At 35.2% G+C, this 20,917-nt stretch overlaps 1 protein-coding gene across 2 annotated transcripts in view; it reads left to right on the top strand.

Moving 5' to 3' along the window:
* The window catches only part of LOC149572978 (uncharacterized), an 87,292-nt gene extending 66,881 nt beyond the window's left edge, over nt 1-20,411 (top strand). The window contains exons 9-11 of one of the 2 annotated variants that reach the window (XM_089814109.1): nt 69-414; nt 18,859-18,928; nt 19,171-20,411. In XM_089814109.1, the coding sequence (XP_089670235.1) occupies nt 69-414; nt 18,859-18,928; nt 19,171-19,764 (1,010 nt within the window). In that variant the 3' untranslated portion in view covers nt 19,765-20,411. The remainder of the gene's footprint in view (nt 1-68; nt 415-18,858; nt 18,929-19,170) is intronic. The other variant, XM_089814110.1, reaches the window with a different exon arrangement.
* The last annotated feature ends 506 nt before the right edge of the window (nt 20,412-20,917 follow it).

A 20,917-nucleotide genomic window follows, 5' to 3' on the forward strand; every position in this document is an offset into this window, starting at 1 on the left:
ATTTAATCTGGAGTATTTATTAATGTATTATATTCTCTAAGATAGTTTCAAAAGCTCTGATTTGACAGAAATAACTGCCAGTGGAAGTGGAGTAGCACCGGTGCATCTTAATCTTAGTCTAGGAACTGGGCATGGAGAACAGCCAATTCAGGGAGGAATTGTTCCTAAGAATGTTGATATTAGCACATGTCAAATAGGATCACCTTATGCTGAAGTTACAAATATTGTGGCTCCCAGCTCGAGTTTGCATTGTGATACTGGCACATACAAGGTGTCACACTATACTGCTGGAGGGAATAGCTGCATTGATGATGATACGAAGCAGTCTCTGTTGAGAGCTTATCAGCATGATGGTTCAATTTCTTCAATGAAAAAGCACAGAATTCAAAAAAATACAATAAAAAATGTTATCCAGTATGTTTTTTCCTTAAGCTCCTTCTCACTCTAGCCTTCAAACTATTTGCAATTTTCTGAATTTGGAGTGTATGTTTGAGGTTGATGGATATTCTTTATTCTTTACTTGAAAACTCTAAATTCCATACATGGTCTGTAATGCTCAAAGCATTATAAGTTCTATTCAGATTTTGTAAAAAGTTAACCTGTAGACATCTTCTGCACCATCCACTACTCTGAATGATATTTTAGAGGTCTTTTAATAACCATCATGCAGTGTATCGAGAATATAGGTTGCTTAACAATTGTATCAATAATTTATGCTATTTTGTAGTGCATCCATGCTTGTCTTGTAATCTCTGATGATAGTACTGTAAGAGGCATATATTTTCAAATGTGTGGGGAAGAAGGTATTTGTTTATTGGTCTCCTCTGTTTGAACTTGCATTTGTGTTGCAAGTTCTTATAAAAAAAAACGAGAGGTGATGGGTGTATTAAGAGCGAGATTAAAGTTCAGTTGCAACAAAGAACTAGAACTTGAAGTCATCAGAGTATGATTTCCAGTATGGTTCTTTTGAGAGTGGAGTGTAGCAAGGCCAACAAGCTCAACTAGTCCATTCGAATGTCCTTCCAAACTTCTCAAAAATCTTGCAAAAGATCCATTTAACTCCAACTTACGCAACATGAATAGACAAAGATTAGAAATAAAATTTGAGAGAGACTAGGGTGTGGCTGTGTCATTAGTGCAACAAAGGTTCTAGGGGCAGCTATATTAGAGTTTATTCTCATAGTTTTTGGATAGGTGGACAAGGGGTAAAAGGTTTTAAGGCTGCAACTCTAGTAGAGAAGGCTGAGGTAATTAGATTGTGTTTGGAGGGACAAGTAAGAAAAAGGATATTCCATTGGAGAGTATGCAACCTAATGTGTTATTGCTTATGAGAATGATGGTTGTTGGAATACACAATGGGGAGAGTTCTGTTTGAACCAAAGGAGAGAAAGGAGCTACTATTGTTGCAGACATAGTTTGAAAAGTTCTTCTCACCATGGACTTGTTAGCCTGAAATAGACTTGAACGTGGGACACAAAAAAAGCTTGGCTAGGACTCAACAAAGAAGAAAATTGTAGTTTTACAAATAAAAACTAAAACCAATTTTTATTCATTTATTCAGAGAAATAAGAGCCATAATTCAGATATTACAAAGAACCCACATTGTTTACTGGTATATCTGATATGTTACATACATGGAATAAAATAAAGATGGTAGTTTATACCAAGTACAAGAGTAAAATATATCTTTATCGGCTCATGAATAAAGGCTAATGACAAGAGTGTAGATACTGACTCATAGTGTGCAAACACAAAGTTATAGTGTATTTCAAAATAATGGGGGTTTGGGGTAAACTCTCCCATTGGGGTCAAGGAGCAATGCCCTTTACAGGTTCCTACATTGCACCCCATGGCACACACCATTTTTGTGCCTACATTCGCATATGGCCTTCTCGACAACAGAGAGTGTAGTTCAAATTTCATTCTTTCTCACCTATTGGGAAGACAAAAAAAAAGTTTACTCGTCAAATATAGGAGATAAATCGGCAACTTCTCAGGAAAATGTAGAGAATTTTTAAAATGACTTAAATTTAATAAAAAATGCTTTTTTTTTGTAAAATTTAATAAGTAGATGTGTCTAATGAGTTATTAAAAGAGTAAACAAGCCAAACAGGCTGATCTAGATATACATAAATGCAATAAATAACAAAATCACATCCTTATGTGAAATGCTGATGTAATCAGAGACAGTGAACTTTGAAGCAACCTACAATTAGCAAATTGTCTTTGTAAAGATAAGCAAATGCAAATGCCAAGAACAATATGCAACTAGTCTACATCTTCGTTTTTCCCTTCCTAGTGGTTCTAGTAAAAACTATGGGAGAGGGAGGGGGTATAGTGGCTCTAGCCCTAGCATTCTTCTGTGTTGGTGTTGGTGCTGGTATTGTTGCTTAGTGCGGGCGCTAGCAATGACTTCTCATCATCTGAATCCTCACTGTCACTGTCCTCACTCTCACTACCCTCCTCTTGAATGTCATCAAGTCCCTTTGCAAAACCACCCTCCTCTATAGCCTGCCTCTCCAAATCATATATGTCATTCTGTATGAACAATGGAGGCTACTCCTGTGTTGTACAATCACCATAAGAATCTATGTCATTCAGATCAATTGGCTTAGCTGGTGATGACTCTACCTTTCTTATGCACAACTTAAGGTTAGGTGTTTTTGTGCCAACTTGTTCCTCTTCTTTGTATGAATTTGAATAACCTCTAATTACGCTCACAATTGGATGAGCTGCATGGCTGAGATAAGATGCAAAGCGCAAGTTTTTGCAGATTGGCACATTTCCACCTCAATTTCACCCACAAGCATTTGCAAGATAAATATTAATTAGTTAGAAAGCAAGGTGAGAACAATTTTTTGTAGCTTAGCATTTGTCTTCTTATCATGCATGTGAAAGACTCCAAATTCCAAATGTTGTACTTGGGATTCAAACATTTCTGCCTCTCTTTGCCACATCTGAGGAGATTAGCTTGTTCGTTGCATTTTGATACACTTCCATCTCAGCCATAATGAGGTCTCTCGATGCCAGGTACCATCTTGTGCATGAATTAATTGAAGCCCTTCATGAACTCTCCATTGGGATCCCCGTATGATGGAGAGAAGCGAAAATGAGGGTTGAGGAAATACCAATTGCTCCACCTATCAATAATTTCCCATATGGGCTCAAATTTTAGGTTGTTCCCCTTTTATTGATTTCTTACAACCTCTTTGGCCCTATCCATGGCCTTATAAAGGGACTCCATTGGGGTTTGTTACCCATCTACCAAGCGAAAAACTTTAACCAAAGGCTTTGCCACCTACAATTGAAATGTAGAAAATGATTATCATTAATCAGAGAGGAGAATTATAAATAAATAATGAAAGAGTTGATTATTGAATACAAAAAGAATTTAAAAATGAAAGAGTTGATTATTGAATACAAAAAGAATTTAAAAATGAAAGAGTTGATTATTGAATACAAAAAGAATTTAAAAATTCAACTTCGAAGTTTCCAAGTTACCTCCACAATTTTTGTAGCTAGATAAAAAAAGTGGTTGTCAAAGACAATGCGCACAACACTCTGTCCATTGGGCTTCTTTGAATAACTTGACTCTAGCCATGGTGGATCACAAACATTTGCCTCAAAGAGTTTATATAAAAAACGCTTTGCAACATTAAGAAAATCATTGCAAACCTTGTGACCTCGGGTCTAATCAACTCATTCTCATGGGTGAAGTCTCTCATCTAGTGAAGGACCCAAGGGTGATTGTCGAAATATTCTGTTAGCTTCCTTGCATCCTATACAACCTATTTCATCCAATCCAATTTCCCTATGTCCTCCAAAAGAAGGTCAATAACATGCATTGCACAAGGAGACCAAAAGAGTCTTCTATATTTTTCTTGTAAGATCCTACCCATTGCCACATATGTCGATTCAACGTCGGTTATTTATTGGCGCCACATTTTGAGCCCCAACCTTCATCACAACATTGTTCAACCATCTTTACCTTGTTGGAGGCATCCAAGGATTTAAGAAAGAATTTTTGATACTTGCAAGAAACTAAAAAATTGATGATGGCACGATTTCTTCCATTCGTCCATCCATTTGAAAGTATGGTGCAAGCATACTGTTTCCATTATATTTTTTGTTCATCAACCACATCTTTAGCCCTAGAAACATCTTTGAGCAATCTACAAGGACAAAAAAAATGACATTAAGTACACGACTTTGATAGAAAAAAAATTACACATTAGGCTTGCTATCAAATATTGTGCAGGACTCAATCTTATGACACAGCTCCAAAGAAGTTATTTGATGTTTATGCTAGATGAAATGAGGCTATTGGAAATAAGATATTTTCTATGATTAGAATTATGAATATCCTCCTATAATAAGAGGGAGTCTGGCACATCCGTCAGGGGTAAACTTGGAAGTCGAGAGGTTGATGCATGAACTTGGAGCTTTAAAAGGGAGCCACTTTAGCATGAATGTCTAATGTAACCAAACTTGGAGATAAAGCTCTAGTGTAGAACATTCACTCATGTTACAATGAATCAAGGTATGCTCTTGTGAAAAAGGGAGCAAATTGAGGATTTCCAATTGACTTTTAAGTATCTTGATCATATTGATTCAGAGGGAGTAGACCATGTGAAGATAGATTCTCCAGTGGTCAGGAAAATTGTAACAATTAGAGGACTATGATTCATGAGATGAAGTTCCATCCTTGTGCGAAAGTTAAGTCTATACATTATTGAAGACAAGTTTGGAGTTATTAACCTAAGTAGACTCAACATCGGTGACTACCTGTGATGTACTATAATGCATGCTTGTTTGCAAGAGAGAAGTTTGAGTTGAAAGCTTTTGTTCCAACCTCTGGAAATGTTCATGGTGGATGTGATGGGAGTTAGTATACGACTTTGTGGAAACATCATGAAAGGTGATGATCTTTCATTGGCGTTTGTTTATGGTTACTATAGTAAGGTGACAATCTTACAATAGTCTAACCTTCTATCATGATGGACGTTATATGGTTGATATCTAAGTAGATCATGATAGATTATATCTTGTGAGTCATTCAACTTAGATATCATCACATAGATATCTATGAGTTGTATTGTATAGATATAATGGTGGATTTAATATCCATGGACAAGCCATGATTTTAATGTTCCTATGGTAAGTATTATAGAGTGATCCGTGTGCACATACCTTATGAACATTTGAGTACTTTGTGAATATCATACTACTTGATATTCTAAGGCCATTACTTTTGATATCATGAGATGATATCATTATAGTGTATATCTTCTTATCAAAGATATCCATAAGCATGCCATTTTCTATATTACATTGAGGTAATATAAAATCATGTGTTTATCCTCCCTAGCTAAGAGAGAGTGTTGATGTTTTTGTAGCTTCTGTTGGATAAATTCTATGAGACAAAACTATTGAACACACACACACACACACACACATATAATTACTATTATGTAATGCTGAAGAAATTAATAAATGATCCAAGATATATTATGTGTGCACACACACACACACACACACAGAGTCATAAATAATTGTCTTTATATTAATCACAAAATAATGAATAGACATGTCTTATGAAGGGGCATTTCTCTCCTTGGCTCACCCTCAATATAAATACAAGAGAGATCGCTGCCTTTGAAAAACACATAAAAAATACAGGCAGTGCTATTGCATTTTCAGCGATCCTAAAGTTACCATTAATTGAAGCAAAAATATGTTAACTATTGAAGTGTACAAAATCAGCAAACTCATTTGCAATAATATATGCTAAATTAGGACTAGGAAGAAGTCTAGCATATGCTAGTTTGTATCCTTTTGTCAACTTCCCATCTTTGCATTGTGCAACTCCCAACAAGGGATCTCAATGCTGTATTATATCAAAGCCAATGCAAGACAAGAAGGTGCGAGTAGGAGTTGTTTTGTTCAGTTTCTCAACAAGATTGGTGTGCACTTGTATATGCATCTTTATCTTCTTGATGATCAAAATTTATGCCATCATATACCTCTATTAAGCACAATTTATCCTCGTTAGTACAGCAGATCATGATCATGATGGATTTGGTGAAACTGAGGGGATATCTCACGGAACTCCATTAATTGTCATCTTAGGTCATTTGCGTAATGTTTTTTGGTCTATTAGGAACTGCTTTCATATTAACCAAAGTTAGTTGATGGATATATGCTAGAATATGTTCTTTGCACCTTAACAAGCATCTCATGATGTTTGTGTTGGAGGTAAATGTAAAGTTTCTGCTAATTCTGTGATATTTGATCAGACTTGTAGTCAATCTTTTATTGGCGAATAATAACCTTCTTTAGTTCTGATGTATGGAGGAATGATCAACTGTATTCTGATCTGAATTAGTTGTAACCCTGCAATATAATCGTTGGATATTGTTGCTTGAAGGAGGAGACTGAATTGTAATTGTGTGTAAATATCCTTGGTAAAGGGCATGACCCTCAAAGGGACATGTCCTTTCCTAAGTTAGCATTAATAATCTCCCTAGAAGTCGGCGATCTGCAAGATAAACATAATAATTACTAACACACACAATGTGTTATATTAGTTAAAGAATCAAATTACTCCTTGAGAAGTCACCGGTTCACAAGGGAAGTATATAATCTAATGCCAACCTTATGATATATTAGGGTAAGAAGATCAAGTGCGGTCTGCACTTTCAGACCTGTAGGTTATTTGGTTATATACTTAACACTCCCTCTTAATCTGATAATCATACAGAGAGATATGATATATAGCAACATTAATACAGATAAATAAGCAAGAATTAATACTCTATATCTATCTGAATCTTCTTAGTATGTGGTATCATAGAACACATGATACAATGTCATATTACTAAACCTGTGATATGACAAATCACTGCCACTGGTGATAATATACAGGATAAATCTGAAGAGTAATTTAATTTCATCATTTATCCAAGTTTTAGATTAAGGTAAAAATAGGTTTTGAAGGGACCCAAAACTCTTTACAGAAAAACAAAAGATATTCAAATAAGCACAACAAGGTTTTACAAGGACCTGAAACCTGCAGTATGAAAGTTACAAAACCAAGTTTTACAGGGACCTGAAACCAGAAAAAAGGACCAGTAAACGAAACTTGGTTTTACAAGGACCTGGAACTTAGAGTTTAAACAAAAGGAACAAAACCAGTTAAGAAACCCAAACCAGAGACTAGTTACCAGAACCACCACCAACAGCTATTGCAACTCCTTGATCATTTTCACCACCTCCTTGCCCGCCTCTGCAGTGTTTTGGATAATGTCAACGACAGATCCCCCAGTTGCCTCAACCGCCTTCTTCCTTGAACTCTGTCTTGTTCTTTTGCTTGGCCCGCTAGGAGACATGATTTCCTCATTATTTCTCTTGCCTACGCTAGCAATAGCCGCATATATGCTTGAAGTGACCTGTTCCATCTTGTTACCACTCTCGTTGATCAAAAGACGGAGCTCATGTTCATATTCCTTTAACTTCTCCAGGATATTGCCAACTTGAACTTCCAACTGAATGATCTTAGCCCGATTAGTTTTCTAGTCCTGCTACATTTTTCCCATTCTTTTTTTTCATATTCATTAACTTATTGTACATCCAGGAATTACCTTGGGGAGAGGAGTCTGCCTTAAGCTTGGCAGTGTTGCACCCTTACCAGTTGAGTCATCCTTCTCCTTCCCGGTATCTTCCTCCACACTCGTAGCACCCTTACTAGTGAGGTCATCCTTCTCCTTCCCGGTATCTTCCTCCAAATTTTCCTCCCTAGCTTTCTGGGGTTGCTCACTCTGGTTTTTATCCTCTTCTCCAACATTTTTCGATCTATATTTTTGTCATAACTTTCCTCTGCTTCGTCCTTTCCAGGCTCACCTTTGCTACTAGGGTAATCCTCTAGGTTTGAACTAAAGTCCCCCATATCCATATTCTCCTCATTCTCCACATTCATTTCATCATTTTTGTTTGAATTCTCAGACTCGTTAATTTCCTCAGCATTTTCTGAGGTGTGTCTTGCTTCAGACTCTCCTTTTTCACACTTACCCCTTCATCTCCCTTACTCTTCTTCATTTATCCAAGTTGTGACTCATAGAAACTAGTATTTCTATATCACAACAAGATCTTGAGTTTAAGATTTACCAGAATATAGGATAAACCCAGAGAATACTAAAATTCTTCCTTTATCCAAATTGTGACTCATAGACATAGCAATGTCAACATCACAGTATGATCTAAAACTCATTTAGATCTTATAGTAGAACTCTACTGTATAGCACATTATCAAAATATTGTCATCTCTTATAATGTCTTTTATACAAGTGTTTATTATCTCAAAGATTTGTCACCTCTTTAAATAATGAGTACAAATGGTGGAGCCCATAACAGTGAATAGCCCGACAAAATAAAATAAAACTATTTTATTAATAATAAAAAGAGTACAAATGGATTACAACTTAACCATACCAAGTCTTCTCCTGAGGTGTTCTATATTCACTCTAGATAGAGGTTTGGTGAGTATGTTTGTTGTCTGATCTGTAGTGCAAATGTATTTTAATTTTACAAAATTCCTATCTACCATATCTCTTACATAATGACAAGGAATTTCAATATGCTTGGACCTGTCATGGAAAACTGGATTCACCGAAAGCTTGATGGAACTTTGATTATCATAATGAATAATCATAGGATTCATGGCTTGCCCAAATAATCCTACAAGTAACTTCTTTAGTGAGACTGCTTCTCGAGAGGCCATCGTTGCTACAATGTATTGGGCTTTTGTGGAGCTTTGAGCTACTAAAGACTGCTTTCTGCATATCCAAGATATCATAGCTGATCCTAAACTGAAACAACATTCGAAAGTACTTTTTTTGTCTTTAACACTTCCACCCCAATCTGAGTCAATGAATCCATGCAAATCTAAAGCAACCTTATCATATTTGAGTCCAAAATTAAGAGTGCCTTGTAAGTATTTCATAATGTGCTTAACTGCAACTAGGTGAATCTCCTTTGGCTCACACATAAACTGGCTGAAGGCATTAACAGCATAGCAAATATCCGGTCTTGTATTTACTAAGTACAGAAGAGACCAAATCATTTGTCTGTAGGGAGTAGGATCTATGGAAGGTGATTCTGCTGCTGCTTCCTTAAGTTTATGTAGATTAGTCTCCATTGGAAAAGACATAGGCTTGCAATTCCACATTCCAAATCTCTTCAAAATATTTGATATATACTTCCCTTGATTAAGTATGATACTATCAGAATTCTGTTGTACTTCCAATCCTAGGAAGTAATGAAGGAGTCCCAAATCTTTCGTCTCGAATTCTCAAGTTAGATCTTTCTTGCACTGATCTATGAGATGATCATCACCTGTTATTAGTAAATCATCAACATACAACATCAGAATTACCATATCATCTTTATCTCTTTTATAATATAAATTTGGATTGGCTTCATTCTTGGAGAATCCTAAGCTAGTGAGATACTTATCAATTCTTGCATACCAGGCCCTGGGAGCTTGTTTAAGACCATAGAGAGCTTTCTTTAGCCTGCAAACAAAAGCGTTAGGATCATGAGTTTCAAATCCTTCATGTTGCTCCAGATATACTCCTTCTGTAATCTTTCCATTTAGGAATGTTGTTTTTACATCTAGCTATTGTACTTTCCATCCCTTCGATGCTGCAATTGCTAAGACTGCACTTATGGAGGTATATCTGGCAACAGGAGCAAAGGTTTCTTCATAATCAATCCCTTCCTTCTGAGAAAATCCTCTAGCTACAAATTTAGCTTTATACTTTTCAATGCTACTGTCAGCAACATGCTTTATTTTAAATATCCATTTGGAAGGAACAACAAGTTTTCCTTTAGGTCTAGGAACAATGGTTTAGGAACAATTTCCCAAACATCATTTTTCATAATAGATTGGTATTCTTCTGTCATAGCTTCTTTCCAAGCTATATGTTTAATAGCATTAGAAGGATTGGTTGGTTTTGTTTTGGATAAATCACTCATGTTTGTTGTATAACTAGAGAATCTTTTAGGCCTTTTGCTTTCTTTGATTGTTTTGGAAGGTGCAACAAAGTCTTGAGCTGCCTCGATTGTTTTAATGGCCCAAAGTGGTCTTTTCTTTGAATTTTGAGTTTCTTCAAGATTCAGATTTTGAATTTCATCTTCATTTTCTTCTAAGTTCTCCCTCTGGGACCTAGATTCACTATTTCTTTCAGAACTAGATAAAGGAGAAGGTTCTTCAGAATTTAGGGCTCTTTTGAAAGCAAGATCTTCTTCAAAAATTACATACCTACTCAGTTCAATACTTTTATATCTAGGTATGAAAATCCTATATGCTTTAGATGTTTTGCTATATCCTACAAAAATACCTTTCCTTCGAGAGGGTTCCAACTTGGTTCTCTTTTATTTTGGAACATGGATATATACAGGTTATCCAAAAATCCTAAGATGACTTATATTGGGTTTGACCTTAGTGAATACTTCTTCAGGAGTTTTATCTTTAAGGTAAGAGTGAAGGCTTCTGTTCTGAATATAGTCAACAGTACAAGAGGCTTTTGCCCAAAGATAATATTCTAGATTTTGATAAAAAATCATAGCTCTAGCAGCTTCCATAATTGTCCTATTCTTTCTTTTTGCTACCCCATTTTGTTCTGGATTATAAGGAACAGTGTACTCCCTCTTAATCCCTGATTCTTTATAAAACCTTTTAAACAAGTCTGAGGTATATTCCCCTCCGTTATCAGTTCTAAGGGTTTTAATTTTATGCCCTAAAAGATTTTTAGTTAATGTTTTGAATTCTTTAAACCTCTTTAAGATTTCTTCTGATTCTTTGCATTTTACGAAGTAAATCCATGTTTTCCTAGAGAAGTAATCTATGAACAAAATATAATACCGGAATCCTCCAAGAGAAGGAACATACATAGGTCCACATAAATCTGAATGAATTAATTCCAAAACATTATTTGTTTTCCTAGTACTATCATGAAATGGACTTCTAGTGTTCTTACCCAGAGCGCACCCTTTGCATATATGTTTGAGTGGTCTTTATTTAGTTTAGGTAATCCAATAACCATCTTCTCTATAGTTGATAAGTTTTTGGAATTTAGATGTCCTAATCTTCTGTGCCATATTTCATTTATGTCTGTAGCTTCATGAACTAAGGCTTGAACAGGTCGACTAGATTCTGTATTCAATTGATACAAGTATCATTTTCTCTGGCCAATCAACTTCGCTTTCTTGATTGAGGAATTCTTTGCCCAAGTTAATACTTTGCCATCCATGAATGCAACATTATGCGCATCATCTTCAAGCGCTATAATTGAGATTAGATTTCTTTTAATTCCTGGTACGTAGAGCACACCTTTGAGAAGAAGAGTATTTCCTAATTTGAGTTTCAAGGTGCAATTTCCAATTCCTTCAACGGAATGTGTTGAGCTACTACTAGTGGTAACTTCATAGTTAACCTTCTTTGATAAGGAGTCTAGTGTTTCTTTGTATCCCGTTATATGTTTAGAAGATCCACTATCAATTACCCATGCTTTACTTGAAATTTCATTTGATAATGAGGAGTACAATACATGATTCTCAGTATCATAGGTATCTTCTTCCCTAGTAACATTTGTACAGTTTGCTTGTTGTTTAGAATTTTTAGGACAATTTGATTTGTAGTGTCCAAATTTTTCACATTTGAAACACTTTATTTTAGATAGATCTTTCTTAGGTTTCCCATTCTTTTGATTTCCCTTATTCTTTTTGAAATGCTTCTTCTTGCCCTTATAGGAGTCTGTATTAAGAATGTGAAGTTCTTCATCTTTTGTTTATAGTTTCCCTCCTTTCTTTAGCTTTTTGGATTTTTCTTGCAAACAATCGTTCTTAAGTCTGTTGAAGTCAGGAAGATTATCTCTAGCACTTATTCCTTGTGCAAAAGTCTCCCATGAATCTGGTAATCCATCTATGGCCATTAGTGTTAATTCTGTGTCACTAATAATGGTTCCTATACTTGACAGTTCATCTCTAATGCTGGCAACCCTTAGGAAATAAGAATTCATTGATTCTCCTTTCTTTATCTAAATGTGATTTAGTTGCCTTTTCAATGCGAGAATTGTAGTTGCATTGTTGACCTCATATGCATTTTGTAATGTTTTTATCATATCAAATGCAGTTTGATGTTTTGTAAGCATGGGTACGATATCATTTTTTACTCCATCTGACATGATTTGAATGGCTTTTCTATTTCCTTTGCTCCAGATAGATTTATGAGGTTCAACTGGAGGTTGTTTGGATGCTCCATCAACAAATTGTCTTACATCATTCTCTTTAAGAATCATCATGATTCTGAATTTCTAGGCATCAAAATGTTCTTTCCCATCAAACCTGTCCTCGGGTCTGATTGTTTGTGCCATTGAAGATAGAAGATAGTTGCTGGATATATATGAAGTCTGATAACTGAATTTTGTAGAGCCTAGGTTCAACTACTAGAGCTCTGATACCATGTAAAGTTTCTGCTAATTCTATGATCTTTGATCAGACTTGTAGTCAATCTTTTATTGGTGAATAATAAGCTTCTTTAGTTCTGATGTAAGGAGGAATGATCAACTTTATTCTGATCTGAATTAGTTGTAACTCTGCAATATAATCGCTGGATATTGTTGCTTGAAGGAGCAGACTGAATTGTAATTGTGTGTCCTCAAAACTACAACAATGACCTCCCTAAATATCCTTGGTAAAAGGCATGTCCCTAAAAGGGACATGTCCCTTCCTAAGTTAGCATTTATAATCTCCCTAGAAGTCAGCGATCTGCAAGATAAACATAATAATTACTAACTAACACAATGGGTTAGATTAGTTAAAGATTATCAAATTACTCCTTGAGAAGTCGCCGGCTCACAAGGGAAGTATATAATCTAATGCCAACCTTATGATATATTAGGGTAAGAAGATCAAGTGCAGTCTGCACTTTCAGACCTGTAGGTTATCTGGTTATATACTTAACAGCAAATTTGATTTTAGCAACTTATTTGGAAACCAAAATCAATAAAATTAGAAAGTAAGATAAATTCATTCTTGAAAAATAAAATTCTATTGTTTCACTAACTTGTGTAGCTCGAACTTGAAGAATGATTTGAATATGGACTATGAATTTTAGTGGCTGGTGATGAACATTGGGATATTTTTGGCCTTAACATTTATATATTTGGACCAACGAAATTCAAATCTTTCGAAACACAAGGTTGAGCAAATGGGCAAAATGTAAGTGTATGAAAGATGTGCATATAACATGTCTCATCTAACAAGCCGGCCATCTCATACTTTTTTATTTCCTGTTATGACTTGGATGATATTAAAGAGGCGCCTCTTCCTCAATAGCCCACATGAGGATATTAGCTATAGTAAGTCAACTAGGTGAGTTACTGAGTACTTGCAGGCTGTTTTTGCTTAGTGAGTGTTCATATGGTTTACTCGTTAAGTGGAAAATTTTGTTAATACATATGAAAAGTTTGTGATTTTTTCCTCTTGTCTTGCTCACAATGCATCAAGATTATGTGGTTAAAGTTTTAAACACTCATCAAGGTTTTTTTTGTTGGCTTTGTAAGCTTTCTTTCCTTGTATGTTGCCCACTATATTTGGGCATAGTGGTAAGGTTCCATCCCTCAACTCTTCCTTGTTTGTTGCCCCTATACCCCCCCAAGGTGCGTTGCCCTTTGAATTTGTTTGGAATGTGGCAGTTAGACCTTTGCAAGGGTATTGCCTCTTGGCTCTAAACATGATTTTGAACACAAACCCCCACCAAACTCATTTGATATGTTCTGTTGTATTTTGCATAAAATTAATTTTTTTTCCAACAAACAAAATGTTTTTGTAAGTTGTGAAGTTTTGTTGAGTTTTTTGCTAGGTAGTCTTCATATCAGATGATGAAAACAGTTTGCTTGCCAAGTAGTCTTCAAGTCTAGTTTGTGAACTATGATGCTAGCAATAAATAATATATCCTTCACTTATGCCTTACAACAATCGTCGGCATCGAAAACATTCTCAAAGACACCATAATCACATTTATCAAGGTGTAATTTTCATATCGTTCAACAATTAGATTTTAGAATGATAAACTTTTGGCTCTTTCGACAAATACTTGATGGGCTGCAATTATTCTTATTTAAGTTTCAACTTCGTTTGTCAATAAGCTCTTGTACACCACCTCAAAACCCTGGCACTTGTACCTTCTTGGAGTTTGTTAATTTTTTCTTTACATTTTGACTAGGAAAATATTGATGCCCCAGCTAAGATACCACAGTAATCGGGTTTTACCTGATTGTACGCTCTTGCATATTTTACAGCACATCTGTTGCAAACCTATATATTCTCCACTGCTTGGACTTTGCTATACTATGTTAACACACTCCCATGTAATGTACCAACTATACTATCCTAAAATATTTACGAAAATAAATATTTCTTACGAGGAAAGGAAATATGCTTTAACATAACTGAAATAACTGCCTTCCATTTGCTTTGAACATGAACATTGAATAAGAAATTCTATTTCACATGAATCTGATTTTAACTTAATTTAGTCCGTTACTATAATTGTATGAGACATTCAATAAGAAAAGTAACATTAACTTTCATTGGATTGTTATGAATGTAAACAGCAAAAATATTACCAAAGAATGATACATAGAACCCGAACTTGTTGATTAAATATCCACTGTACTTCTTTAGCTTCTGAGCTCCATAGGGAAAATGAGTATCATCGTAGTTTTTGCCATCCAACCTTTGATTTTACGATTGTGACCTAACAGTCATCTGCACAACTTTTACACTGAAGTGGCCGACCATTCCCAAGGACATTAGAACCCACAACTACCTTAGCCAACTAACCTATTGACATCTTTCTCTATCAGGGTGATTTTTCTAGCTATGGACATTACCCTATTGATTCTAGTGATTGATTGTTACTGCCGTAGTATAGTACCAGCTTGGCCAAGGTTTTAAGGTACAAGCACATTTCTCTGTGCAGACAATGTCACCACCAGATTCATTAAGAGTCAACGAGGCCTCTTTATCGGATATTCACATCTTGATGGTCTCATTGTTCATATGTAATCAGATTTTCTTAAAATGGCCATTGCACACTATCCTACCCACATTATTTATATGATTGAAGTGGACAAGTAATCAGTTGGTAGTTTGCTGTCCTGAAGATTTGCAGTCCCAAGGATTTCAAGTTGTAAGGGCAGGATTGGTGCAAGACTCATGATAGTTCAGTTACCACTGTTGTAAAAATATGTTCAGATTCATCAAACCCAGATTGAAGTACAAACACAACCTCAAGAAAGGTTTGAATATCATGCCAAGATTCTATGTTTCATGTGGGATCTTCTCCTATGCAGATAATTCTTTACTTAGGGAAGATGATAAACTGCTTGTTTGATTTCAATCAAATAACAGATAAAACTAATACAGATGCATTATACAACAAAATATATTTGTATTATCACATACTTAATAACACATAAAAGTAATCATGCAAATATTATGAAAAATATTGGTTCAATCTGATGGAATTAAGAACTTGAGCTTTTAAATTATTAGCTAATTCGTGCAATGCATACTGCAAACAGATCAAGTTCAAATTCCAAACAATCCTTTTCTGCATATGATTGAATGATCTTTCTTTGACATAGTAAAAATATGAATGCAGATGGTTGAGCAATCCTTCCTTTATCATGAACCTATAAATACATGTGGTCGAATGATTCCTTTTCTATTATAGAAATACAATGCATATGAACAGAAAAACGATGATAAGAAGAGCAGTTCCGTGCCTGCAATCCAAAGATTGATGCCCAACTGAATTGAAATGCAGCAGACAATGCTATGGAGATCCTTCTCTCAATTGGAAGAATAAAGCTCAAAAGAAAATGCCAATCACAAAATGCAGAATCATTACCATGAACTCATTTAAAAAGGGTAAAATTCCAGAACCCCCTGATCAAGTGAAGAATGTTCCCTAAATAAACTAGCCAGCAAGAAGAAAACGGGTCGAAGGCTTAGGAGTAACTCCTTATCCATGGTGGCAAGAGGAGTTTTCTTGCCACCTAACCCAACTTACCTCTGCAATTCAAATGTGAGCCAAAAAGTTAATAATGAGAGTCGGTAACAATGAAGCATCATGCTGCACAAGAGCAGGGAACACAAATAACACTCTAAGTACATATATGTATATAGCATACATGAAAACATCAATTTCGTGTGTGTTAAATGCCTACATGCATTATCATCTTTGTGTCAACTTTAATCTTGTGTACTTATCTTCTCAATGATTGTCAATACTTATTTACATTTAATTTAATTTATATACATTTCATATACTTTTAGTCTATATATATATAGCCTGAAGAAAGAAATAGAAAATATCACCATGGTTGTTCCTTGAAATTGACAAGAAGGGTCCAATGAAATTAAATTAATTATAAATCCAAAATTCTTAACTAATATCAGAAAGGGATGGCAACTGTCAAGACATATCTCAGGTGACTCGATGCCCAGACCTGATGATTGGTTAAATAGCTATGGTTCTAGCTTAGATAGTATTCTTGACCTTCTTTGTATGTTCACATTTCCTTGTGCTGATGATACTTTCCCCCTGCTCATGGGATGGATCTTCTCCTACATTCACTGACAAAGAAGGATCATATACCATCATCCTTGATAATTAATCATTAATAGAATTAAAGTATACACTAATCATTCATAATGAAATCCATCATAATTCTTTCCCAATATTCCAGATGTGTAATTTAAATCATCATAATCATATTTTATGAATTTAAATAATTGAAAAGCATGTAACTGTCTAACATCACACTTCACATGAAATAGTTATTACAGTCATTTAAATAGTGATCTTTGTGGCTAAAAGTTGAGAAGACAGCACATTCCAAACAAATGGAAAAAAATGTCACAACTAAGTTAGATATAGAAGAACACCTAATGAATCAATAAAGTAACAAAACAAGAGAAATCATAGTATAAAAAATGGAGGAAAATACTGGAAAAACTTACTTCCAATCCAAGAATCTCTTCCACATCACCTTGGCAGCAAACAGGCTGTAGCACATACTTAATAATAGCAATCTAACCTCTCTGGAACCTTCAACGATCAATCTTTGGCACAATTTGTACAATGATGGATGACTTTTTTTCTTCTTCCAAAATGATATAATTGTCTTTGTTTTTGTTTTTCAATTGGTTTCAAGGTTAACTGTAGGCTATAGGATTTCTTTTTGAAGTTAACTTTTCCATTCTAATGGGCAAAAAAGAAATACGGAAAAGAGAACCCAAAATGACTGCCTGTTGTTGCCAGGGTTTAATTTTGATGTATGGAATTGCTAGAAGTAGCACTTAGTGGTGAAGGTGAGGGGAGTCTCTCCTTGAAAGTATGTGTTCGTGTGGTTGCTTGGGATAAGATTTTTTTTTAAAAAGGTAGTTTTTGCAACTGGCTGATGAAAATTCAAAAAAATGATTCTTATTATAAACTCTTTATTAAGAGTGATGGGGCTATTGACAAGTAGGATAACATAATTGGGCATTGTTTATTTTTTGTGATGCTTTTGAGTGCTGTTTCTTATTTCAAAATTTAATTTGTGTCCATATTGTGTGAATTTTCTTTGGATTATGGTATAATGTCTCATGGTTCTAGAGATGTGTAAGAATGAATGGTGAACTCTCACTACTCTAGGAACAGGTGCTAGACCAAAATATCTTCCACAAGGGAGAAAATGGAAAGAATATCTTGCTTGGTTATGGATGTTTGAATGATGAAAATGTACATACGAGGCCTTGGTTATATAGGTAAGGTAGGGGAATAGTATTAGACAAGATTGTGACATGTGTCATAATCCTATGTTACGAGACTACTGAATTGTTAATTATTATCAAATGACTTAGGACACAAGAAGTAAATGAGATACATGACCCCATTTATAACCAACTTCATGAAATAACTCGTAGGACCTAAATTAATTTGTGAATTGGCCTGGCTAATCAATTAGTTAGGTACGTCAACTTATTCACATTTAGAAGCTGCAGACATATCTGTGCAAATTTAAATTACTTGTCATTGTTTTGATGAAGCTAGTATTGAATTTCTAGTCCTTTGCTGATTACATTCCACAGCTGGTCTGGGTGCTAGACATAATGAATTGGTACCTATTTTATTAAAGGAAATGCTAGGTCATTACTTTTCTTTGCAAAGTCCATTCCATGCTGTAGCTAAGGAATTGAAGGAAGAACATATGCACACACACTCACACAGTTCTTCAAAGAAAGTTGGTTACACAAATTTGACAGACTAAAGAGAGTAACCTATAATGCATCTTTCCAATGAAAGATTGGAAACCAGCTGAATTCTTTGTATTATCTACATATACTCCCTACCTGTATGATAGCACTACAAACTTAAGCGTATTGTTGCATGTAAGACTTGACTCTCCTGGAAACAGAAGACGGTCCTTCACTTTTGGTTGAAAGATTGTTCTAAATTTCTTCGTTTGCCACATAATCTAAAGTTTTTTGTTTTTTTTTATACATTATGTGCTCTGATATTTTATTGGCATAAATTTGTTTCTTGTATTTAATAGACCTAAGGCATCTTTCTCTCTTTTACATCTAATGCCGCAAGGGAAGAATTGGTTAATGTTGTGGCCCATGACATGGTATCAGACCCTTCTAGCTTGTGGTGTCAAGTAAATCATTTGCAGACATTTTCTAATACTTGTACAATTAAATGACTTGGAATTCCAGTCTGATTCTTGGTAATGATTGATCCAGAAGTACTCCAGGGGAGGATGATCTGTACTTGTCTAAGGTGGTTGTAGGAACTACACGTTCAAATCGCTTGGTAAGTGATATTGTTTCTATTTCAGTGTCAAACAGGAATAACATTCATGTGAAGGCCATGTTAGATTCTTGAGGATATAATTTTTCTTTTAGCAAATCTTAAATTAGGAGTATTAGAAAAAGGTACATACATGTGCATCAGAATGTGTTTTGTTTTACAATTTTAGAAGTTTCAACTAATAAATAGAACTTCTTTTCAAGTTTCAAAATTTTTAGACTCTTATGTTCATTTGATGTGTATAGGTGAGGCAGGTGAAGTGGAAAGTTGCTTATTCTTGTCATAGGCAGAATCACAAACCATTCTGGTCAGAAAAACATCAGTTGAATGGAATAGAATGTATGATGAGAAGAAAACGGAGTGAAGGGAAAAATTATAAGAGAAAAGAAGATTCTTCCATTCAAGACAGGTGCCCTATCATCACTGATACTGACTCTTGGGAGTCTTCACAGGATAAGGATGTTCTGCTTGGCATCTGTAAAAGAAGGAAAGTTGACAAGGAGGGTTTGGCAGGATGTAGCAAAAGTACAAGTACAGTTAATGGAAACTGTTTATCCACCATCAAAGCAAGTGCATCTCTATTCAGTAGACCTCCATTTCTCGAACGAAGGTCAAATTGTGAAGCTTCCGACACAGAAAATGTGGACAGTAATTCTCACAGTCTTAGTAGTGAGTGTTACAGGGAAAATGGTGACGGGTATCTGAGTTGCATAAAGTCTTTTAAGTATTTTTATAGGCGACGTAGAAGACTAATACGTTCTGGGAATCACTTGTCTGAGGATATTCAATCTGGTGGAACATTATCTTTAAGGTCTTTGCATTCCAGTGCAGTCCATTGATGGAATTGGTACAATGTAGAGTCAGCAGTGAGATTTTTTGTGCATTTATGGTTGGAACTTGGAAGTATAGCTGGATAGAATTCGGCTCTCAGGAAGTGACCTATATTAATGTGACATCAGAAAATAATGACCCAGAATGTTTGAGTAAAATGTCAGAATCATAAGTTGTCATGGAGAAGCTTGCTACAGAAAGGCACCATAGACATTGTCAACGAAAGTTCTTGTTATTGTAGCAGTGGCATTGGGCACATATAAATTTGATAAGCTGTAACTTAAGCAGAGAGTCACAGGAAATTGAAGAAAATGTAGACACAAGGGAATGATTATATTTGAGATTTCCACTGCCGAATCTGACTTACAATTCTGGCTGTAAATATCTGCCTTTTCATTAAAGACGCTAGGTATGCAACTGTTTAATTTATGGGGAGAGAGCTTTTAAAGCAACTGTATCTTCGAGTTTTGTTTAACCAGATCCCAATTGTGATTTTCTGGAGGTGAGATATCGTTTTACCAATAATCGGGATTCCTGTCATTGGCTTCTGCACAAGTGCTTTGGCTGTCTGTAATCAATAATTTGAGGAATTTATTGTATAGATTTTCTTATTTCATTTTGAGGAAATGCAAAAAGGGGGCAAAGTTGTTTAATATCTTCCATTTTTATTCTTGTTTGATGCATCCTAAGGGATTTAATATGTTATCTAGTTTCAAACATGAATAGAAAGATATAGTGGTTCTTGGTCAGATGACCTTATAGATTCTTGCCTTGACATTTTATGAATAATTTGTAGCCACTTGCATGTCTAAGAAGTTCCAGAACTTAATATTCTGATATTGTTTTAATCTAATTGGTAGCATGCATTTTGGAGTTTATGCACTGCCTATTTGGGATTTAAGGATTCAAATAATTTGGTTGGATAAGAGGTCACCATTCTGCAATTTGAACACTACCTGATAAATCATAGTAGTGAAGCCTAACTCCTGTTTGTCATGTATAAATTTTGGATGAGTTAGGAGAAATAGGTTAATGACTTGGTCACATGGTATGGCTTTCACTTAATTTCTCTTTGCATGGAACGTGAGTTTTTCCCTTTCTATTACTTTCCAGACTTGAACATATTCAACTTGAGATATCTATCTGTGGTTTAGGTTTTTG

This window comes from Cupressus sempervirens, chromosome 2, assembly GCF_028749045.1.
Source record: "Cupressus sempervirens isolate cs-2001-9-10 chromosome 2, ASM2874904v1, whole genome shotgun sequence".
NCBI classification, from domain to species: domain Eukaryota; kingdom Viridiplantae; phylum Streptophyta; class Pinopsida; order Cupressales; family Cupressaceae; genus Cupressus; species Cupressus sempervirens.